Here is a 24,863-nt window from a genome sequence, read left to right as displayed (position 1 = left end):
AATTGAAAAATTCCTTTTTCATGTCGGAACCGAGGATCCTTTTGGATCTTTTTCATCTCGGAACCCAATTTTTCACGAAAAAATAATATGAAATTTCGCCACCAAACTTGACATTTTGATATTCACCCACATACATACATACATAAACTCACGCCCGTATTCCCCGAAGGGGTTGACAGAACTACAAATAATCAACTATTTGCAGCCACTTTTGATACATAGTCCTAAAGTGGATAATGATAAACCGTATGATGATAGGGGATCAGCCTATCGCTCTTACAGATGATCCATCATGTTCGACAGGACGCTGTCCCTTTGTCGCCTTTTACGACATGGACGGGAAGATAGGCAGCTGAACGCATTCTATGTTTTTTTCTTTACTCCCAGTCCAGCAGAGGAGTTCATCGATTATTAATCGATTATTTACCCCATTATGTACTAAAGAACACGCTCTCTCTGCCGCTTTAAAATACAAATATACTTTATTGCACGAAACTGAAAGAAAACAATTACAAAAGAGACTTCACTAGGTACATGGCTAATAGCGACCTTATCGCTTAGAGCAATTTCTTCCAGACAACCATCATCCCGCTAGCATTATCCCGTTTTCACAGGGTCCGCTTACCTAACCTGCAGATTTGACAAGTCCGGTTGTTTACAGAAGCGACCGCCTGTCTGATCTTCCAACCCGCGAAGGGAAAACCAGCAAAATGCAAGTTAGGTCACATGTATGTAGGAAAGTGAGAATACTATGGAAGGATAAAGAATGGGAATTTGATTGTTTATGGTATGAAAGGAGGATGGTTAATGAATGGGACGTAAGGCAGTTTTAAAAAGGAAGAAAGGCGAGTCGATGGTGCGATGTCGGTCGGGTTAGAGAATTTTGCTAAAATATAAAAGGAAGGAGTAAAGATATTTAAAATATCCCGCGTTATTTCTATATCCCACATGTATACCTCCGAAAATGAATTTCTCGGGAATGTGGGTTTCCTCACGATGTTTTCTTTCACCGCTGAGTACGTGATGATCATTTATGATGCAAAACAAAATGAATGAACTCACCTAATAGAGGAAGAGCTCCGGGAAATACTTGGACTGGCTGTGCTGGAAGGGCTTGTGGGATGGCGAGCACGCGCCCGACGCGGGCAGCAGCGGCTCCTCCTGGATCGAGTTGAAGATCTCCTCCAGCTTGTCCTTGATCTCATACTGGAACAGTTGTAATAAAAGTTATTATAAATACATACAAAAACTAACGCCTATTTCCCACCGCGGTAAGCAGACTATAGAATTCCATTTGCTTCGATCCTGACACACTTCTCTTGCTTCCTCCACATTCATCAATCGCTTCACACACGCCGGTTCAGAGTAGATCGTACTAAACCTTTTCTAAGGACATCTCCAGTAAGTCTACATTGACCAAATTGGAGATGTCCTTGTAGGTTATTATAAACTTAGTGATTATTTAGAAGATATGAATGTATGGGCCTCCACCAACCTCCGTGGTCTAATAGTTAGAGCGAGCTCACGATCTGGTGGTCCTGGTTCGATTCTCGATGGGGACATTGTCGAAACCACCTTGTGGGTCTGTCCTTTGGTAAGGACTTTCAGGTTTGTATCGCTTGTCGAAACCACCTTGTGGGACCGTCCTTTGTTTGGTAAGGACTTTCAGGTTTGTATCGCCTGATTGTCTGATGAACTAAGATGATTCTGACGTGACGTGAGTCAATCTGTCAGTGGCTTTTATATACAGGATGTTAGTGACACCGTACTGAATATATAGGTGATGATTCAACTCATGATTCTGAGTTAATATCAAGTGGAATTTTCTACTCAACGGGACGACGTCACTAACACTCGGTATATAGATAAAATCTTTATCTTATCAAATCAAATCAAACTCACTTCATTGCACAGAACACTTGAATATGCTTTATTGCTCTAGAGCAATTCCTCTTCAATATGCCGGTTCCTCAATATGCCAGAATCGTGCCCTAAGCTTCTTCGGACATATTATGCGGTCTCCGAAGCACAGTCTGAAGAAGCAGACCATCGTTGGGCAAATGGATGGCAAACGTGCGCGAGGAAGGGCGCCTACGAGGTGCTCTGACATCCAGAAGAAGACGGTGGGCGATAGCATATAGAGGGCGGTCCACCATACATAAAACCATAACCTGTGGTCGCTATCCTCAGCAGTGAGGGAACGACGAAGAAGATGAGAATATTAATAAGACGTTAGGCAGATAACGAGCTCACCTTGGGCTGCGTGAGGTGCAGCAGCTGGTCGAAGGGCGCGGTCCTGAAGGCGTTGTTGAGCGTGGCGGCGCGGCGCTCGCTCTCGCGGCGCTCCGCCTCGCTGGGGCCCGTGGCCGCGCGCCGCAGCGCCTCCAGGCTCACCGTCTCCGCCTGCGTCTGGTGCTGCACACGGCACGGTGAGCGACACACGGGCAACATTCACGTAGGGGTACAAAACGACAAGATGGGAGAGGAAAAAACCCCACATAAAAAATTGTGAAAGCGATTGGGAATAAACTAAGAGAATGGCTTGTTGAATGTGCTTTTCATGACATAAACGTATTCTATAATCATCAATATAAGTATGTACTAACTATAAGTAAAGAAATGTATAAGAAAGTAATGTAGTCACAGAGACTACATTATATACTTGAATAATAATGTATCCGAGCAATGAGAAAATAGGTAATTATCACGTGAAATCTGTACAGCGCCATCTGTATTTTTTGGGGAACTAAACCTGGAAAATCCCTCATTACACCCAGTATAGCCTCCGTGGTCTAGTGGTTAGAGCGTTAGGCTCACGATCTGGAGGTCCGGGTTCGATTCCCGATGGGGACATTGTCGAAATCACTTTGTGAGACTGTCCTTTGTTTGGTAAGGACTTTTCAGGCTTGAATCACCTGATTGTCCGAAAAAGTAAGATGATTCCGTGCTTCGGAGGGCACGTTAAGCCGTTGGTCCCGGCTATTAGCCGTAAAAACACCTCCACCAACCCGCAGTGGAGCAGCGTGGTGGAGTATGCTCCATACCCCCTCCGGTTGATTGAGGGGAGGCCTGTACCCAGCAGTGGGACGTATATAGGCAGTTTATGTACACCCAGTATAACATACCTAGAGCCTAACTAACCCAGAGCACACTACAAAATCTCTAGTAATTATAAATAGTACCGGAAGAGTCACAGACTTCCTCCGACTGTCATCGACTGTGGTCGGCGAGCGCGCGTCCTGCATGATCAGACCCCACTGCCAGAACTCATTGTCGGTTTTCTAGACAGGATAGGAATGGGATTAAAGGAGGTTTTGGTGAGGAAGGGTTTCATGTTTGTATGAGAGTTTTGGTCTAGTATTATCCCTAAAGCCTTACTCTAATTTTAAAAATAAATAAGCATTTTGTTTCAAAATGCAGTTTTCGATATAAGAATACAAGATGGTAGATTTTGACTATTATTTTTTATTTGATTATACTTATTATGGGGATTTTTTAATTCAAATCATGTAGCTTCATTTAACTGTACTTACATATAGGTAATTGAAATATATATATATGTAATAATTGACTATTCAAAGAGTAACTAACTGTGTTACCAATTGAATAAAGATATTTTTTTAAGTTAATTATATAGACATATTTTTTGTCGAACGTCTCATCCGCCTAAAATTACTGCAGCTTCACATAACTTGTATGGCAGGGGAAAATTAGCAAGAAAAATTTCAGCACAGCCCTAGACGTTCTTAAAAAAAAAACAACAAAAAAGTTTTGACGTGACGACTCTATGGTTACAGATCTACAAGAATAAGAAACAATCATATTACATAGACTGCAAAGTTGTTAGAGGAGGGCCTGTGATTCTTGTTGTATTTCTCAACGAATTTGCGGTACTCTTCGTCTAGATCGTCCAGTTGTACCGCCGGCTAGGATGAAACATGGGGAGGAAAGAGGTTAGGTTAGGGAGAGGCCAAACTATCGCCGCCAAGACACGGACGGATAAAGGTACGAGTTGGCAGCGGACGACATGAGGCAGCAGCGGACGACGTGTCGCAGAGACGTTATGTGGTTGTGTGCTACTTTAAGCCGTTGGTCCCGGTTACTACTTACTGATGTAAGTACGTAGTCGTTACATGAATCATGCCAGGGGCCTATGGCGGCTCAATAGTAACCCTGACACCAGGGTTGATGAGGTTGGTAATCCACCTCACAACCCACACGAGAGAAGAAGAAGAAGAAGACTGTAGCTCACACCTGGTCTTCTTATACCATGCCTTATTGTAGATTTACCGCAAATGATATTAACTATTTGACCGGCCAAAGCCCCCGTAGCGTTCCGTAATACAGTAAAAAATACACCAAATATGATTGTATGTTCCAGCTTACCCTCTGCACCCCCGGGGAGCTGTTAGCGCTGTCGAGCTCAGCGACGGTGCCCTGCGGGATGTCGGCCAAGCTGTCGCGGCCCTGGGTCGCTCCTGCAATGCAAAAAAAAAACATAATTCAATAGATAAACAGAAAGAAAGAAAAATATTCGGCATAACATAAATAAACATAACTTACTTAAAGGTAATTAAATAGGTCACCAAACGAATTGTCCTTTCCAAAGTGAATGTCTTTTTGAACTATTCAAATTACTTATGACATAAAATCAAAAATAAAATTCTTGAAAAATAACAATACGTCACAAATACAAACTTAAAAACTAACCCCCCTCACTGTTCCCGGAGCAAAGGTGCCCACACAACACTAGCAACACTAGCCGCATTTCCGCGCTGAATGGCAATGGCCAGCCTTTGGACCAGGCACGAGCCGGAGCGGGGGTAATTAAATTACTTAATAATTATTATACTTAATGCCGAAACGGCTTCAGCTCAGCAAATGTCACAGCCTAGCTGTAGCTAGACTATGACCACACCCCGGACACTTCATACAAACAACCTCGTTTAACACAGACACCACACAGTTTAGTTAGGTATAAGTATTTATATTTTTGAACTTTTTTTTATTTTGCACTGTCTATCCCGCTACACATTTTATTAAATTCATTTCCTTATACCTAAAGGTTGCCTGGAAGAGATTGCTACCTTAGCAATAAGGCCGCCTGTTGTACTACCTATCTCATTACAATACCTAATGTATTTTTAATATGATTTTAGTGCAATAAAGAGTTTTTGTATTGTATTGTACTGAAGGAATAATACTACGTATAGAACGGCAACTCTCCACTCCCCACCAGCGGCTGAGCTAGGTTTACCTCACCCCCTCGAACATAGTTTAGACTTGAATCGTATGGTGTCAGACGTCACACACACATGCGCGTGTACGATAACGTCAATGTGTGGCGTCTGTTTAAAACGAGGTTGTTTTTATGAAGTGTCCGGGGTGTGACGACAGAAAGAGTTATAGGGTAGGGTTAAGTAAATTAAATTCATCTTTTTTGGGGTAATGTATACGTTTTTATGTAACTTGTCAGAGAATAAATTTAAAGCTCACGTGAAGCTTACTTTAAAAAAGCTTATTATAAGATTAATGATTACCTAAATGATAAAAATGTCCGGTATTGAATGTGTTCCTCTAGTTATTAAATAACTTGTAACCCTCATTGATTTTAAAGATGTGTTGCTGTTGCAGTTTCTTGTCATTTCTTCTCCTCAGCCATAACACCTTGTGAAATGACGTAAATTCAAAAATGTTACATTGACCTTCAACAAAGAAAAGAAAGAAAGAGGATAGACAGATATGTCTGCCCGTAGAAAATTATGGATCCACCTACTCCACTCCAATCTCATCAGTCATCCCGTCACTTGCAACAGTGTCGAAATATCGGGAGTCTCATATCCCTATTTTAAACGCGGTAAGAACCCGTTATTATGTGTTTTAATTATGACCTTCAACAAGTTATCCATGATCATCATCATCATCAGCCCGTTAACGTCCCCACAGCTGGGGCACGGGCCTTCCCTATGGATGGATAGGGAGACCGGGCCTTAAACCACCACGCGGGCCCAGTGCGGATTGATGGTTATTAACGACTGCTAATGCAGCCGGGACAAACGGCTTAACGTGCCTTCCGAAGCACGGAGGGGCTCGAGATAAAAAAACTTTTTTTGTGGGCACCCATCCTATGACCGGCCTTTGCGAAAGTTGCTTAACTTCAACAGTCGCAGACCGAGCGCGTTTACCGCTGCGCCAACGAGCTCCTCTCTTATCCATGATAATTACGTTGAATAAATGATTCTGATTCTGATTGTGTATGTATATCTCACCGGCTTCCACCCAGCTGTGGCGGTGCTGCATCCCCAGCCCGCCGCTGGCGTAGGGCGAGGGCGACTGCAGCCGCGCCGCCTCCACGCCGCTGGCCTTCAGCATCTCACACAGCGCCAGCTGCGGGCGGACAACCATCGTTAAGACAATTGGCTTGTGTACGGTCACGAGCATTTATACACTTTGGTACCATGTCACATTAACTTTTTTGACAAATGGAACTGTAAGTCTCACCAAATGTCAAATATGTTAGTGCGACAGAGTCCTAAAGTGGGTGCATTATATTGCTCATGACTGTACTAGGTTCAAGATAAATTATGAAATTCTGTTTACTAAATAAAGACATATCTAAATCTAACGAAAAACATTTTCTTTTTTCTATTTAACTTATTTATAAATTTTAATCAAGAGCTGGAGTAGCCCAGTTGGTAGGACGCTCGCCTCTCACTTTGAGGTCGCAGGTTCGAATCCAGCACAGGCCTAAACCAATGATTGTCGAATTTGTTTTCGAATTCATATTTGGATCATAAATTATTATCAACTGCTCAGCGATGAAGGAAATCATCGTGAGGAAAGTCACATTCCCGAGAAATGCATTTCCGGAAGTATATGACTTAACTTGGACTGGTTTTCCATTCGCGGGTTGGAAGGTCAGATAGGTAATCTTCAGGCTACGTAAGCGGACCCTGACGAAATAATGCTAGGGAGATGATGGTCTACTGCTAGTCTAGAAGACCCCTCAGCGTATGGTCACCTGATCGATCATGAGGTAGGGCAGCTTGGAGGGCATCTTGGCGGCCGTGACGTGCTCGTAGTCCTCCAGCAGCGGCGGCACCATGTGGCCACCCTCGTCGCGGCGGGCTTGTATTATCTGGAAGGAAACATTTTAGATTAGTACATTAAAGTTTGCTCGGGGAGGAGCTCGTAAGCGCAGCGGCGATTGTTGAAGTTAAGCAACTTTCGCAAAGGCCGGTTTCATTTCATTTCGTGCTTCGGAAGGCACGTTAAGCTGTTGGTCCCGGCTGCATTAGCAGTCGTTAATAACCATCAATCCGCACTGGGCCCGCGTGATGGTTTAATTCCCGATCTCCCTATCCATCCATAGGGAAGGCCCGTGCCCCAGCAGTGGGGACGTTAATGGGCTGATGATGTCGTGCCCGGTGGTCGGATGACATTATGAGGTATGCCGGAAAGCAATGAATGAGACTTGCACAGAACCGGAAAGGATGGCGTGAAAGAGAGGTAGCCTATACCCATCAGTGGGTGGATACAGGCTGAGTAGATAGACATAAAGTTCAGAAGTTAAGTTGGACAAGGGGGTCAGGAGCACTGATGGGCCATTCCCCGGAATGTACCCACTTTGAGAAAACTTATGTAAAATTATTACCTAACCTTTAGACAAATAAGACTAGAGTACAAGAAAGAACAATTTGAAAAAGAAAAGCAGCCAGTGTCTTTACTATTAAAGAGTTTTTACTACAGGAACATTACGTGGTAGCCCATTTGGAAGAACGCTTGCCTCTCACTTTGAGGTCGCAGGTTCGAATCCAGCACAGGCCTAAACCAATGACTGTCGAATTTGTTTTCGAATTCATGTTTACTTTTCATCCCGAGAAACGCATTTTCGGAGGTATGTGATGACACATACATACATACATAAACTCACGCCCGTAATCCCTAATGGGGTGGGCAGAGTCACAAGTAATCAAAGACAACTTGCAGCCACTGTTGATACGATGTCGTAAGCTGGATATGAACCTTATGGTGATAAGGGATCAGCCTATCGCCCATAACATTAGTCCACCATGTTAGATGACACAATCCCTCTGTCGGTTTTTACGACATGCCCGGAAGACAAGCAGCTGAACTTTTCTATGTTTTTTATTTGCTCCCAGAACAGCATAGAAGTATGTGATGACCTAACCTATATTGGGCTGGTTTCCCCTTCGCGGGTTGGAAGGTCAGGCAGACAGACGCTTCTGTAAAAAACCGAATCTGTCAAATCTTCAGGTTAGGTAAGTGGACCCTGTGAAAAACGGGATAATGCTAGGTAGATGATGACTACAGGAACATTCCCACTTTGGGAAAATTCCCGGGAACGGCACATACTGGTCAAGAGCTGTGATACAGTGGAGGTCAAGCTGGATAAAGGGGTCAGGAGTTATGATACCGTGAAGATCTTATTACCTTATGGAAGTAGTCAGCCAGCCTGGGCAGCATGCAGACGTGCGGCAGCAGCGCGGCCAGGGCGATGGCGATGCTGTGCACCTGGCACTGCTGAGCTACTGAGAGCACGGGGTTCGATATCGCTGACTGCTGGATACTGTGGACAAGATGTAACATAACATAAGTAACCACTAAATTCGACTTTATGAGTTTGAATTCATGTTTGGATCATAGATAATTGATATCACGTAGTTTCCAGGTGTTTTTCGTTTTCCAGGTTTTTTTGTTTCCAGGATTGAATTCAGCTCATGTGAAGCTAACTTTATGTATAAAAGGTTATTATAAGATTAATAATTACCTAAATTGCTTCTATGCTGTTCTGGGAGCAAATAAAAAACATAGAACACGTTCAGCTGCTTGTCTTCCTGGGCATGTCGTAAAAACCGACAGAGGGATTGTGTCCTCTAACATGATGGACTAATGTTATGGGCGATAGACTGATCCCTTATCACCATAAGGTTCATCATATCCAGCTTACGACATCGTATCAAGTGGCTGCAAGTTGTCTTTGATTACTTGTGGCTCTGCCTACCCCATTAGGGATTACGGGCGTGAGTTTATGTATGTATATGTATGTATGTAATTACCTAAATGATAAAAATGACAGAACCACACGGCTTTTTTATTGTTATCCGAATCATCAGTGAGAAATATTTTAAAATTAAAAGTGTCAATTCGGCCACTGTATGTGTTTATGTGTGGAATGCGTGTGTGAAATGTGTGTAAAGTGTGTGTAAAATGTGTGTGAAGTGTGTATGAAATGTGTGTGAAGTGTGTGTGAAATGTGTGTGTGTGTAACTTACGCCAGCACCAGCTGCAGCATGTCGCAGACGGTCTCCTCGGAGGCTAGCTCTATGAACAGCAGCGCGAGGGTCGTGTAGATCGCTTCGATGTTTTCAACAGTGTTCGATTCCAGTTGCAGACCTGGAAATGAGTTACATTCAACATGTATCGCTGTTCCACCGTCTAAAAAAACCTGTTGTTTAATATGGAGTTGGCAATAGGCTCGCCCCCTATTACAGGGGACTTAAACATATCTGGCGACGAGTGGGTGTTTACAGGCTGTTAGAGAAATCGCGGAATTTACATCAAGTGGAATTTTCCATCGCAAAAAGTATAGAATTGAAAATAATTTTAAAAAACTAAAAAAAAAACACGATTTTGCGACGGAAAATTCCACTTGATATCAATTCAGAATAATGGTCTCAATCATCCCTCAATGTTTTCGTTACGATGTCACTAACACCCTGTATACTGTACATCTCTGTCTACCTTCGGGGATACAAAAGTGATGCTATATTATGTTATGACTTACCTTCATACAGCGAGCTGAAGATGGCGTATCCATGCTTGCTGATGAATATCAGGTCAGGTCGAGAGCACTTCTCTACCGTCAGGCCAAGCTCGGCGTAGTCCACACTGCAACGGAAATTACGCTATCAAACAATTTATCGTTATAAATATGGTATAAGAAAACCAGGTATGCTCAATCCTATGACAAGCCGCCATTGCTAGCCCATTGATGACGTAAGTGTTACCATTCAATTAGTATCTCCAACATTCCAAGGACGTAAATTTTATTATTGAAAATTAAGTGAATTACTGACTAATGTATTTAATTAATATTATTTGTCACATATATAAAAATCATTAAAACCTTTTACTAAAAGTTTCCTCAAAATTTCCTTGCAAAGTAAATTAAAAACATTGGACGTGGGTAATTTATGGCAACGTAGGGTCGGATGACGTCAGCTGGGCTAACCTCGAAATGCTAGCTGTCAGTTTTGAGCAAACCTGGTCTTTATACCATGTTTATAATCATAACCGAAGTCTACGCGGAGAAAGTCGCGGGCAGAAAGCTAGTGTTTTATCAAAAAAAAAATGAGTTTATTACCAGAAATAATACAAATAGAGAGAAGGCATATGTTTGAAGTAGGGTAATAAATATAAGTTTTACTAAATGAACAGAGGTTCCCAAACTAGGCGGATCTTGTATCTTGGGGTTTCCCAAGTTTCCCGTGGACAATGAGAGTACAAGTAAGTTTGGCGCAAAATTTGCCAACGAAAATAATAACCACAGTAAACTCAAAATATAAAATTTGTTGGGGATGCCGGGATATTTCTTCTATATGTTTCTCATTAAAACTCGATATTACTTATTGTTCTTTTATTATAATACTTCTTCTTAAAAATCTTACAACCACGTTCTATAATATTTTCCAGAGAGAGAGCAAAACCAAAGACAATCACTTTTTTTTATATTATAGAAGTAAAGTGCCATAAAGTACAGCCTATATAATTTAAAGGTTTTGGATGAGTGGACATTGGTCTCAACAAAATTGAATAAGAATAGGTTACATCTCAGTGTTGGAGTGTGGGTATGTAAGTTGTGTGCGTGAGTGAGGTTGCTTATGAAAGTGTGTGAGGGTGAGTGTGTAAGTGTCGTTCATACAAGTGTTGAGAGAGATAAAGATAATTGGAGAACTTAAAGTGTGAGGACGGATAAAAGACTCAGTGAGAATAAAGTCACGATTGTTTTTTATGTATTTGAGAGTGGATTCCCTAGGGTCGACTAATCGTGTTAAATATAATGCCCTCAATCGACCCTGAGTCGACGATCGCGTACAACTGGGCACCCTCAGGCCTGTCTTAAATTTTGTACCTGGTCTTCTTCTTCTATCGTGTGGGTTGTGAGGTGGAGTACCTCATCAACCCTCGCGTACCTGGTGATAGCCCTCAGCGTTTCCCATTTGTTCGGCATATTAATTCCATCTGCGACAATCTGTGTACGAGATATTGCCAAATAATAACTCACGTGGGAGTGGTGAGATGGCAAGCGTTCCCTCGCCTGTCGAGCAAGGTATGCAGGATCCTCTGCAGCAGCAGTCGCGTGCTGGGCTCCCCGGCGCCTGATAAGCGAAGGAGAGACTCCAGGAACGCTGCCGGGAACGCCTTGCTGAGCTCTGTGGTCTTGTAGGTTGTCCCCACCTGGAAAATGAAGGTAGGAATTATTTCATGTCGGCTGTAAGATAGGGGCACATCGTGATCATTAATTTAAGAGCCACGCTCTTGTCAGTGTAGCATTCTCCATTCCTGTCTATCAAAGGCCAATTCTTTCACTTCCTTACAAGACACGACGTTCACCTTCTCTTTAATCTGTTCCATGTAAGCTCTTGGTCTTCCCCTTCCTATCTTTCGTAGTAGCTTCCCTTCTATGATGTTTTTAATAAATTCGTCGTGTCATATTAAGCTTCCTACCAAAAATGATAAATCTATATGGGCGATAGGCTGATCCCCTATCACCATACGGTTCATCATTATCCATCTTAGAACTATGTATCAAAAGTGGCTGCAAATAGTCTTCTGATTATTTGTGGCTCTGCCCATCCCTTCGGGGATCAAGGACGTCCTCAGTAACTCTCAATATTTGCCTCTTTTCCCTTACTCTTACTACTACTCGCAGTTCCTATTAGTAAACCTTTTTAAGGTAAGGGCACATATCACAAAAAATACTTTGTGATTACTAGGATCCCTTACAATTAGGATCGGGAAACCGGTGGGGGGGGATAAGGAATATCTCACTTTGAGTCTAGACTCACAGGTCCAACTACTTACTACTTAGCAATAATGCCGTCTATTGTACTCTGTCTATTTCTCTTTTGTTTTGTATTTTAGTACTTTCCACGTGAGCAAAAAAGTAATTTGTTGTTATGTTGACCGTTGTAATCGGTGACTAGTTTACCGCTCTAATAACTCCACAGATATTAGAATGACACTCCCACCAGTGTTTATGACGTCGGCCATTGACCTTGCAACTTATACGAGAGAAGAATACCTTGAGCAGTGACTAAAGCAAAATGCTCTGCAGGGCGTCGGCTCATTATCTTCTTCTGGCTCATTTATTAGTATAGCACATTTTGTTAAGTGCTGATTTTGAGAAATGCTCGTTTTGAAAAGTGCTCATTTTTAGAAATACGACAAAGGCATTTCAAAAGTACTTGTTTTTAAAGTGCTCATTTTGAAAAGTTCTTTAATTGAAAAATGCCTATTATGAAAAGTATGAATCGCATCCTGAAAAGTACCGAACACACTGTGATATACATACTTATGAATAATAAATGTAATTCCGTTGACCAACGCGCACCCGCCGCTCACTTCTTACCTGACACTCGTGACGTGCGGACGTGCCTTTTGAGCTGAGGGCTTACTTACTGATTACAAATATCTGTCTCATTTACCTACGTGTACCTGCTATGATAGCCTAGTTTATCCAAGTTTTCGTTACGATGTCACTAACACCCTGTATACTATTATAAGCTCACCTTGAGCAATGACTTGAGCAGTATGCTCTGCAGCATGGCGTCGGCTCGCGTTATCTTCTTCTGGCTCGGGATCTTGCTCACGATGAACATCATGATATCTATCTTCTGGAAGTCCGGCAAGTGGTCCGCGAACTCGCCCAGAGCGTTTATCAAAGCTTCCTGGTACAGCTTCTCGTCGGTTTCTTTTTGCTGGAAAGAACAAAGTAAATGAATGACAATCTTAATACCTCTTTACCATGCATAACATAAATGAAAGTGTAACATAAAAGCAGTTTATAAAAAAAAATCTAAGTTAAAATAAAGTTTAGTATCCACTGAAGTAGTTTAGAGATAGTCGAATAAATGTTATAAAACTCTGTACTAGTTTTGTAGATTATTTGGGTTTAAAAAACTCGACAAAAAGCGTTTTAAATTTAAAAAAAATAGTTACCTCGGAATCTCTAGCAACAGATGCCCGTAAGTTGGTCAGCAAGTTGTTGATAATTTCGAGTACTGACGGACCTGAAATGAAAAAAAATATATTAACAACTTTAAACACTGCTATACATCTCTGCCTACCCCTTCAGGGATACAGCCACGATGCTATGTTATGCTGTTTTTATGTATATTAACAATTTAAAATTTAAGTAAATCGTTATTGCTGGGCTTCCGTATATACTTCATAGGTTGATGGATGACAATGCTCCTTTTAAAATGCACGTTTTGTGAGTGCTCATTTCGAGAAATGCTTTTTTCGAAAAGTGCTCATTTTGAGAAATAAAAAGATAATTGCTTATTTGCGAAGTTTTCATTGTGAAATGCTCATTTTGAAAAGTTCTTTATTTGAAAAAAAAAATATATATTTTTTTGTGGTAAGTTCTTATATAACTGTATGCTGTGTGCTATTAATAAATCTAATAACTAGAATGTAAGTTAGAACGTAAGTATTGCAGTGCCTTTGCAGGGTCCATGTGCACTGGATATTACTGTACCTATAAGAACAAAAGTTCTTATGCACATTGGAGCAATAAATCATTTATATGTACGATCACGTATACACTTTGAACCCATGTCACATTAACTTTTTAAATGTCAAATTTGATAGTGCGACAGGGTTCTAAAGTGGGAACTTGATATTGGTCAAGACTCATGAGTGCACCGACCGACGCTGTCCCCCGCGGCGATGGCCACGATGTTGCTGAGCACGGCGGCGCGCGCGGCGCGCACGCGCGTGCGGGCGCGTGCGTCCCCCGCGCCGCCCGCCGCGCCCGCGTCCAGGTGCTGCATCAGCGCCTCCACCACGCTGTACGAGTACTGCGCCTGGGGGGCGCAAACACGCATACATTAAACACACGCCTATTTCATATACATATTCCACAACTATTTGGAAGGTAGTCAGTTGAGCACGAACCTCGGCTCAGCGGGCTTAGCACCGTAAGCACGCGACTCTTTCTCGCCGCGACAGAGATCATCTATCTCTTTCTGTGCAGTACTGTGAGAGAGTGATGGGTGACGTATGTCGAGGCGAGAAAGAATCGCGCGCTTACGGTGCTAAGCCCGCAGGGCGTCGTCCGAGAGTATTATATTTGAAAGAATAAATCGATCCTAGTGGGTCGACAGCGGTTAGTGCTGGCTGAATGAGGGAAATCATCGACCACGCCGACAAGTCGGTATCGGGGTCTAGAAGTGTTTATTGTGGCGAGCTGATTGGTCGCCCGTATAGCTAGAGCTATTTCCTACTTCGATAAACAGAAACTATACAGAATATACAAGGTGTTAGTGACATCGTAACGAATACTAAGAGAGATGATTCACACCATGATTCTGAATTGATATCAAGTGGATATTCCTACCGGAAAATTCATTAAAATTTTAGTGTTTTATTAAATTATTTTCAGTTCCATATTATTGCAATGAAAAATTCCACTTGATATCAACTCAGAATCATGGTCTGAATCCTCCCTCAAAGTTATCGTTACGATGTCACTAACATCCTGAATAGTGCTTTACTTGTTCTTCAAAGCACAGATCATCTTACTTTCGAACAATCGTGTGATCAGCCGGCAATGTCACAAACAAACTAGGGATTGAACTCAGGAAAGTCAGATCAAGAGTCAAGCGCTCTTACCACGAGACAGAGGCCGTTATCACTACATAGTATAAACCAAAGTTGCTTTTTCTGTCCCTATATCCCTCATCATCATCAGCCGTATGACGCCCACTGCTGGGCATAGGCCTCCCCCAAGGATCTCCACGACGATCGGTCCTGCGCTGCCCGCATCCAGCGGCTTCCCGCGACCTTCACCAGATCGTCGGTCCACCTTGTAGCGGGCTTACCCACTGAGCGTCGTCCGACACTTGGTCGCCACTCCAGAACCTTTCCGCCCCATCGGCCATCGGTTCTCCTCGCTATGTGTCCTGCCCACTGCCACTTCAGCTTTGCAATTCTCCGAGCTATGTCGGTGACTTTAGTTCTCCTGCGGATCTCCTCATTTCTGATTCGATCGAGCAGGGAAATACCGAGCATAGCTCTCTCCATTGCCCGCTGAGCGACACCGAGCCTCCTCACGAGACCCATAGTAAGCGGCCACGTCTCACTGCCGTAGGTCATCACTGGCAACACGCACTGGTCAAAGACTATATCCCTATGTACGCTTAAATCTCTAAATCTAAGCAACGGATTTTGACGCGGTTTTTTTTAATAGATAGAGTGATTCAAGAGGAAGGTTTATATGTATCATAACATCCATTAAATAGTGGAGAAATACTTTTAAATAAATAATTTCATTTTATCCTCAGCATTGCACCCGAGCGAAGCCGGGGCGAGTCGCTAGTTAAAGATTAAAATAGTCAATATTTACCTGAATGGAAAACATGATGATCTTAAACACGTGTACGGCAAAATCATTCGGCACCCACAGCTCGTGACGGTCGAAGTGGCTGGAACAATACAATAATACTGATAACATTAACATCATAGTATGCAAATAAAGAATATTGAATATCTATCACAAGATAAACCAACACACACACAAACACACACACACACACACACACACACTTGCAACAGTGTCGAAATATCGGGAGTCTCATATCCCCATTTAAACGCGGTAAGAACCCGTTATTATGTGCTTTAATTAAGATAAACCAAGTACCTACACCTCACCGAGCTCTCTGTAAGACCAACGTGATAGGTGGTGAGCCGCATCGCCGTCATTATAGACGGCCACCACCGAGTCAACGAGTCGAGCCAACTGCGATGACCTCACGTTAACAGCGGCTGTTAAAATATATGTCAAGCAAGTGATACAGACCGTGATACTGAAATGCTGAATTGATATCTCATGAAATATTATAAAACTCATGAAAATTTTAGTTTTCTTTGCACTTGACATTAACTCAGAGTCACGAGCTCTATAACCCCCCCCCCCCCCCCCCCCCCGTTATTCGTTATGACGTCACTTACATCCCACAGCTTCCTGTACGTACTTTTGGTACGTGCGAGTGTTAGTGACAGCATGAAAATGTCCCTTAGTATTCGTCACGGCGTCACTCACGTGAGCACGGGCCGCAGCACGCTGCGGATGTGTCCGAAGGAGGCGCGGCCCACCAGCTCCCGCAGGCAGGCCTCCGCCAGCCGCGGCGGTGCCTCCTCGTCTCCGTCGCGGGCGTCCGCGTCCATACACGACACTGTCTCGTACTTCTCAGCCGTCTGCGATAACAAGGACTAGCTGCACCTCTTTTTTCTATCGTGTGGGGCCAACCTCATCAGACCCTGGTGTCAGTTATTGTGCCGCCAAAGGACCCTGACGTGCCTTCCGAAAGACGGATCATCTTTTGGACAATTAGGTGATCAGCCTATAAAAGTGTAAAACTGGACTATTGGAAAATTGTTGGAGCGATGGTAAATTCTACTGTATTATATTGTTACTGTGGCGTCCTCTAAGAATAAACAAAAAAAAATCTGTTATCCAAATAATGAGGAACTACACTTCCTAGTGTATGAGAATCCATTACTTTGGTAATCCGGCATCAAACTTACAAATATACTGAGCTAAACTATACTTGCTTTTGCCCGCGGCTTCGATCGCGTTAAATTAGGCGTAACACGATTCCCCTTTTCTAAATCCAAAATTGACGTTAGTTGGGACGGAATATAAATCGGAAGTCTTTTCGTGTGTTTGATTGATCGAACTTATGGTAATGAAAGCATTGAGCTGTTTGAGTAGAAGAGAAAAATGATTTTATAAGAATCCGTGGCATGATTTGCATAAAAATAGTTAGGTGACGTTACGTTTCGCATTCGAATGGAAATAAGTATTTAAGTGCACTTCTTTGAATATGGATAATGATTACTCGAGAAATAAATTAAATATGTTAAGCGTAAATTTCAATAACGTTGCAATCGTGCGTGATTAATTAAAATAAAAACAAACAGACTTTCGATGTGGTAAAAAAGTAATTAAGCAAACACACGGATTAATTGGAAATTGAGAAACTCCAACATAGAAAGCAATTTAAACTGTATAAGCGACCCACCTCACACATAACATGTAATTACCTAAACAAGAAAATCAATCTCAACGAAGTAGGTCAACAAATACTTGAAACGGTTGAAAATTTCTTGGTACTTGGTGGTTCGTTTGGTGCTCAGGGAGGCGGAACAAAGACGTGAGAACGAGCCGCTCGCGAGCAGATTGGGTGACTGCGAGCAATAATGTTGGTGGCAAACTGTTTGATCGGGCTGTGTGCTACGACTGTGGCTTACACTTCCTTGGGGAGCGCACACGGGCGATTGGACGATTACAACGTTTTTCTTGCCTCAAGACGTATGAAATAATCATCCCTTCAACAATCTCGACTTAGAAAATCGTGCCAATTCGTCGCTCCGTTTTGCCGTGAAAGACGGACAAACAAACAGACACACACATACCCTTTCGCATTTACAATATTAGTATGGATTGCACTCAAATGTGTAACTTACCTGCATGTTGTAGAGAAGCGAGGGCACTATCTTGTCCATATGCTGCGCTTCCCAGATGTTCTCCACTAGATCATCAGACACCGTCTTTCTGATCACACCCTGAAACAAAATATGAAGAATGTTTTACGTAGGTTTTCGTCCTCTCGTATATTCGTCATTAGGGGGGTTAAAGTGGCCACATCGAAGCAATACATCAAAGATAGCAATATTGCTATTTGAAATTTGTTTGCATTGCGCACTTACTTATGCGCAAATATAGATAATTGATATCACGCGGTTTCCAGGATTTGTGCCCGGTTAATGGCATTAGGCGCGCCACCTATTTATTACATGGTACTTAAACCGTAGTGTAAGGAATAATACTAAGCATAGAAAGACACCCCCCCGATATAGTTTAGACTTCAATCGTATGGGCGTCACACAACAGGCGCGCGTGTAAGATGACGTCAATGTGTGGCGTCTGTGTAAAACGAGGTTGTTTGTATGAAGTTACTCTCAGGAATAAATAATAGACAGAGGAAATAAAGGAATAAACAGAGGTATATTACTATATATCGGGAGATACACGCGTGATGCCTTTTATATTTTAATTTGTAGATAAACTATAAGAATACCTGCAACCCCTGTATCCCGGCCAACCGTATCTTGTCCCTAGTGGCCCTGTCGGCGTGGTTGCTGTGGCACATGGCTGAGAACTTGCTCACGAAGAAGTCGTAGCGGCGGTGGTACGACGGCGTGTCCTCTTCTATGTTCGCGAAACGGACAAACTGGAAGCAGAGTACAATTATTATTTCCCAACACACTTCATTGTCTCCCTAGCGTTACCCCGTATTCACAGTACCTACTGAAGAATAATTATATTGTGGCGGACCCAACTAGTTGACCACCTAGTTCCGCCCAAATGCAACAGATGGCGCCACATTCAATAATGCAGTCTTCAAGCAGTCGTGAAACGCGATATCGAAGTTTACACAGCAAGACGCTTATATACAACTTCCAACATAACACCGTTGGATAGTTGATCCCTAGTCACACTATCAACTTGTGGCTAGCGGGGTGATCAGTTCGGTACCCCGAAAACATCCTTTGGCGGCAGCACACCCTCGCCGCCAAAATAATATTGAATTTTTCGTTTGTTGTTGAAGCCTTTGGTTTTGGTGTCATACTTCTTCTCTGCCCCCCACTGAGGCAATTCCTGTTCAGCTCGGGCGCTTCTTACTTCAGTAGGCCGGTGAAAAATGGTGGCTGAGTTCGAATAGGGACCCAGACCTACGGGGTATAACGTAGAACCCTTGCCCGGGGATACGGGTGAAGACCTCAACGGTTGAGGCGGAGATGGGAGCCATCGGTACTGCCGTACGGATGCATTGCCATGCAGGACGAAAGAGGCGAGTCACAGGGACTGTAACCTGGAAACTGACAGCAGCAGTAACTGTCAGTACTATTCAGAGGTGGAGAACAGGAGTCCTAGTACGGCTTTGAAATAGACTACTCTGGGCGCCATCCCACTCGCGTCAGACTGAGTACTGCAGGGCAGAACGCAAGAGGGAAACCACTGCCCTATTTTTCCCTAATAAGTAGCGTGGAGGATGCTACACCGACAAGAGCCCACGCTCTTAAATTAGTGATAATGTTTGTTGTATGCTTATGTTATACTCACACTCTGGGTGGCAAGGATCTGAAGTTGAGGGTCGGTGGACTCGAGCAGCTTCTGCACCATCTTGAGGAAGCTCTCCACGAACAGGTTGAGGGTCTGCGAGTGGCACGCCAGTAGAAGCTGGTCCATCGCCTCCATTGCTATTATCACAAACCTGAAGAAAGGGGTGTCAGGAGTTACTGGTGCTGACAGACACAAAGCCATGGTAGTCCAATGCGGTACATTGTCAGAACATAACATATGCTTACGACTATATCTATATATTTTCCACTTGATATCAAGTCAGAATTATGGTCTGAATCATTCCCCTCAGTATTCGTTACGATATCACTAACACCCTGTATTATATCATCATGTCGTCCAAACCGTATCCGGCGACGGCGACTCCTTAATATCCATCCTGAGTCGTTGTTGTGGTGGGCTCTGATGTGGCTGGCGAAACCGAACTTCGATTTGAAGATCCGGTCACACGGCACACAATAAAGCTGGCCTAACGAATTGAGTGTGTAGCTATAGAAGGGTTTCGGTATTATTTACATAGCGGTCAAACACATAACCCTCCTTTCTGCTTCGCCGCAGTCGGGTAATAATTTAGGGATTGCGTGCATGACTTTATGTTATCTATACACTATAGATAACTATAAAAGACTGCATTTATTCTACGGTTCCATAGATATGGTATCTTTACGCAATCGATAGTATTAATCTTAAGTGGATACTTATAGGTTTATTACTTCCGTACATGACATATAAGAAAGACTCCTATTAATAAAAATAAAATAAAATGCATTTATTTCAGGTAGGTACCCATATTGTAAGATATAATTATGTCCCATATATTAAAATTAAAAGTTATTACAATGAAAAAAATAATAATAATGAAATAAAGTTAAAAATTATTAAAATCAAAACTTAAAATTAAAATCATATTTATTAAAATAAAAATATAATTAATATTGAGTTAAAAATAAATATAATAATAAAATCTATTACATGGAACTTAGAAATAGCTGATGAGGAGTGGGTGTATGTACCACGGAATAGAATTTGAATCCAGAAGTAAGTTCGATGTTGTTTTGTTTTGATTCTGCTAAAAGTGTTTTCTAACCTCCCAGTAGTCCAATACAGGGTGTTAGTGACAACGTAACGAAAATTTTAGGGATGATTCAGTTACTATCAGGGTTACTATCAAGTGGAATTTTTCGTCGCAAAAGTATGGAACTGACAATAATTAAAAAAGAAGACAACAAAAACCATGAATTTTCCGACAGAAAATTCCACTTGATATCAACTTAGAATCATGGTCTGAATCATCCCCGTCAGCATTCGTTACAATGTCACTAACACCCTGTATATAAATAAGATCGAAATAATGTGCTTATCAACACTTACCCATGCCGTCTCCTGTAAATATCTCTAGAAGCCTTCTGGAAGAGGTATTCTCCAATCCTGTCGAGCTTCTCAGGACTGGAGAGCGAGTAGAAGATGAGCTTCTCCATGTTGGACTTGACCAGGCCATCTTGCGGGGACGCGGGGAAGATGTTGTCCACGAGACGCTTGTAGCGTGGGCGCAGCGCGCTGCAGCAACCGCAACAACCTGGAAGAATGGAGAATATTGTTAAAAACATATTTATTTTATAGTCCATCCACGTATATTCAAACAATAAAGACTATTTGGGTGGATAATATCATCATCATCAGCCCTTTAACGTCCCCACTGCTGGGGCACGGGCCTTCCCTATGGATGGATAGGACGATCGGGCCTTAAACCATCACGCGGGCCCAGTGCGGATTGATGGTTATTAACGACTGCTAATGCACCCGGGACCAACGGCTTAACGTGCCTTCCGAAGCACGGAGGAGCTCGAGATGAAAACTTTTTTTTTCTGGTCACCCATCCTATGACCGGCCGTTGCGAAAGTTGCTTAACTTCAACAATCGCAGACCGACCGCGTTTACCGATGCGCCACCGAGCTCCTCATGGGTGGATAATATATTGCGAGGCGATAGTTGATTGAATTGATACAGATAAATAATGTTTAAGTTCATGTGGTCAGTCATTGGATGGGAGGCCGTTTAGTAAGTAGTACACAAAATTCAGCTTCGTCGTCAATAAGTCCAGTTAGAGGCCTTCAGGAGGCTTAGGGTTCGCACTTTCCTATGCTTCTATCCTTTGCCGTAACTTAGAACCGTCATTTGCCAGAGGTTAGGTTATCCGGAAAAGGTGATGCAGCAGTGGGTTGATGCGGGCTGATTGATAATGTAATCATTATCAATCAGCAACGTGAAGGCACTTTTAATAGGTGCGTATTCAAAACATTATACTACCTCAATATGGTCTAATGATTTCCGTCAATACGCCTCATTGATTGTTTAGGGACCAAATAGGTACATTCGCACTAGAATGATGCTAATAAATTGAAATGGTCTTTCAAAAGTCAACGACTCTATGTGCCACCCAACACGTGTCGAGGGAGCAGCAGATACAAATATACTTTATTGGACCAAAATAAAAGGAAATATTTACAAAAGAGAGGATTTCTTTAGACAACCATAAGGCGAAGAAATATGTAAAAGATATGCATGAAGCAGATATGTGATATGAGGGAGCAACATAACATACTGCTTATATACGTCCCACTGCTGGGCACAGGCCTCCCCTCAATCAACCGGTAGGGGTCTGGAGTATACTCCACCACGCTGCTGTACAGCGGGTTGGTGGAGGTGTTTTTTACAGCTGGGACCAACGGTACACTCCGAAGCACGGAATCATCTTACTTTTTCGGACAATCAGATGATTCAAGCCTGCAATGTCCTTACCAAACAAAGGACAGCCTCACAAAGTGATTTCGATAATTTCCCCATCGGGAATCGAACCCCGACCTCCAATCGTGAGCCCAACGCTCTAGCACTAAGGAGACCGTAACATACCTATCTAAAGCGTGTAACTAACATGGGCCGCCTGAAACATGAACGCTTCTAAGTTTATCTTTCCGTTTTATATCGTTTATGGGTCCAATTATAATTGACGCCGATTAGATACTGCTCTCGTAAACTGAAGTCGTATTGGTCAATTATAAATTACCAGTCATGGGTCAGTTTGGTGGCGCAGAGAGGCAACGTGAAAGTATTCTGTGGACCTCGATGTGGTGAGGAAATTTTTTATTTATAGATTTTTATTATTATTTTCCATACTCCCTCCAGTTAATTAAGAATTCAAATTCAAAAATATCTTTATTCAGTAGGTAACATAGTTACACTTTGAATCGTCAATTTTACATAACGAACGTCTCATCCGCCTAAAACTACTGCATGGTATGTGCCCAGCAGTAGGAAGTATATAGACTGTTTATGTTATGCGACTTGAACACATTTAAGTCGTATCTTGTAAGGGAAGAATTGGCCTTTGGCCTTTGATAGACAAGAATGGAGTATGCTACACCGACAAGAGCGTGGCTTTTAAAGTAGTGAAAATCTGCAAACAAACTAAAAACAAAAAAAAAACACCTTCGTTCGTTTTCGTTTCGTACTAATAAATACTTTCTTTCTTTCAAATCCGTGGTCTCTACCCACCCCAACGGAAAATAGGCGTGTTTTTTTTTTATAATATAGGCTCACGTTTGACCATGATCTCACTTGATGGTAAGTGACGATGTGGTCTAGAGTGGGATCTAGCATTGAAGACTGCAAGATTATAACGAGTTGGAAAAACAGACTACAGCAGGCAGTTCCAATCCTTCGCTGTTCATCAAAAAGGAAGAGCGAAACTACGAGAGGCCCTTATGTTCGTATGTTTGTTTAAAATTCATAAATATCTTTATTCAGTAGGTAAAATAGTTACACTTTGATTTGTCATTTTTTACATAACGAACGTCTCGTCCGCCTAAAACTACTGCAGCTTCTCACAACCTGTATAGCCGGGGAAAAGAAGCTGCAAGCACAGGGCTTAAGACCTTGTTTTAAAAATATTACAAAGTTAACTTACATGTCATGTAAACAGTTTTGCTCATAAAGAAGCAAGCACGATGAGCAACCTTGCTTAGGGGAATCATGGTTCCTTACACTTCACACACACTTCACACATTTACAAGTTTTGATTGTCCTCACTGACTACCCTCTAAGGGATAGTTTAAAAGAGTAACGACTAGACATTTAGAATCGGCAGTTTTTAAACTTATAGTTACTAGAAAGGAACACCATTTTTAACCGACTTCAAAAAGCATAAGGTTCTATGTTTAACTGAATGTTTTTTTTTTCTATTTCTTTCTGCACATCTTCAGTTTCAAAACTTCACTTTATCTATAACATTAATTTGGGTTACATACTTTTTTAATCATGTCACATATTTTACGTAAAAGAATAATTTTAATAAAATACACTATTGTAGAAGTGTATGTTGTTGTATTGTAAAATACACTATTACACTTTTCCTTAAATTGGTAGCATTATCATTAATTAATTAATTAATTAACTAATCTAACACTTAACACATTTTTTTAACAATAGTAAACTCGCTACTCGCTACATCAAACATTACAATATGATAATCATTATATGTGCCATGTTACCAGGGTTGATGAGGCTGGTAATTCACCTCACAATCCACACGATAGAAGAAGAATACTATATGTATTTTCTTTTTATTGTTTTAACTGGACTATGTACGTATAACATTAGTTCTAATAATCAACGTCGATAAGAAATGATACTATTTTATGTACACACGTGTTTCATTTACATCACTTTTTTAATATGTTATTATTTCACTATTCCAACATATTATATTTATATGTACATTTGATTTGAATAATAATAAAAATACTTAACAAGAACGGAGCATAACCATTATTATTTAATGTTACACTTATTTATTGCAAAAAATATTGATTCAACTTCATTAATAATTAATAACTTAACACTTGATCAAACATTACTTCTCAGACTTCAATTGAATTTCACTTTAATAAAACTTATTGTTATTATTAATTTATTAATAATATTTATTATAATAATAACGACATGTTTTGCCGCATAACGTGACGAGATCCGTACGATATGGTGGCATGATGAACACTGGACTCTGATTCTCTGATAAGGAGAAGTATAAAGATAACACTTCACTCGTACTGAAGAAAACAGTGACACACTTTGACTGAGAACAGATACACGCTTAGAAATCTTATCGGGTTGAGCAGAACCACAAGTCATTAGAAGATAGACTAGACTTATAGATAACAAAACTAGCTTCGGCACACTATCCGCGCATGTCGTTATACAAGAAATTATTTTCATATACATAGAAAACAAATTAATTAATTACTACTTTTTTATTTTATTTGGATTCGAATTTGGAATATATATTTTTTTATTTAATTTTCATTATATCCTTAACCTAAATACCTGGTTTGAATGATGCCGGTAAACCACA

The 24,863-nt window shown here is 41.7% G+C and overlaps 1 protein-coding gene across 4 annotated transcripts in view; it reads right to left on the bottom strand.

Annotated features, from left to right (window-relative positions):
* LOC126376495 (protein EFR3 homolog cmp44E) overlaps window positions 1-24,863 on the bottom strand; it is a 34,260-nt gene that overhangs the window by 4,324 nt on the left and 5,073 nt on the right. The window contains exons 1-20 of one of the 4 annotated variants that reach the window (XM_050023921.1): window positions 24,455-24,481; window positions 23,421-23,734; window positions 20,828-21,032; window positions 19,439-19,589; window positions 18,393-18,545; window positions 17,779-17,877; window positions 16,352-16,506; window positions 15,656-15,734; window positions 13,958-14,114; window positions 13,246-13,316; window positions 12,816-13,004; window positions 11,309-11,481; window positions 9,809-9,912; window positions 9,297-9,417; window positions 8,455-8,590; window positions 7,022-7,138; window positions 6,270-6,387; window positions 4,387-4,478; window positions 2,254-2,415; window positions 1,063-1,206 (exon numbers count right to left, since the gene is read on the bottom strand). In XM_050023921.1, the coding sequence (XP_049879878.1) occupies window positions 1,063-1,206; window positions 2,254-2,415; window positions 4,387-4,478; window positions 6,270-6,387; window positions 7,022-7,138; window positions 8,455-8,590; window positions 9,297-9,417; window positions 9,809-9,912; window positions 11,309-11,481; window positions 12,816-13,004; window positions 13,246-13,316; window positions 13,958-14,114; window positions 15,656-15,734; window positions 16,352-16,506; window positions 17,779-17,877; window positions 18,393-18,545; window positions 19,439-19,589; window positions 20,828-21,032; window positions 23,421-23,487 (2,493 nt within the window). In that variant the 5' untranslated portion in view covers window positions 23,488-23,734; window positions 24,455-24,481. Of the gene's footprint in view, window positions 1-1,062; window positions 1,207-2,253; window positions 2,416-4,386; window positions 4,479-6,269; window positions 6,388-7,021; window positions 7,139-8,454; window positions 8,591-9,296; window positions 9,418-9,808; window positions 9,913-11,308; window positions 11,482-12,815; window positions 13,005-13,245; window positions 13,317-13,957; window positions 14,115-15,655; window positions 15,735-16,351; window positions 16,507-17,778; window positions 17,878-18,392; window positions 18,546-19,438; window positions 19,590-20,827; window positions 21,033-23,420; window positions 23,735-24,369; window positions 24,389-24,454; window positions 24,482-24,863 lie in introns of those variants that run through there. The other 3 variants (XM_050023922.1, XM_050023920.1, XM_050023924.1) reach the window with 3 other exon arrangements.

The sequence above is a fragment of the Pectinophora gossypiella genome, chromosome 21 (assembly GCF_024362695.1).
Source record: "Pectinophora gossypiella chromosome 21, ilPecGoss1.1, whole genome shotgun sequence".
NCBI classification, from domain to species: Eukaryota; Metazoa; Arthropoda; class Insecta; order Lepidoptera; family Gelechiidae; genus Pectinophora; species Pectinophora gossypiella.
Note: the sequence above shows the minus strand (reverse complement) of the source record. Positions and strands in the feature narration are given on the sequence as shown.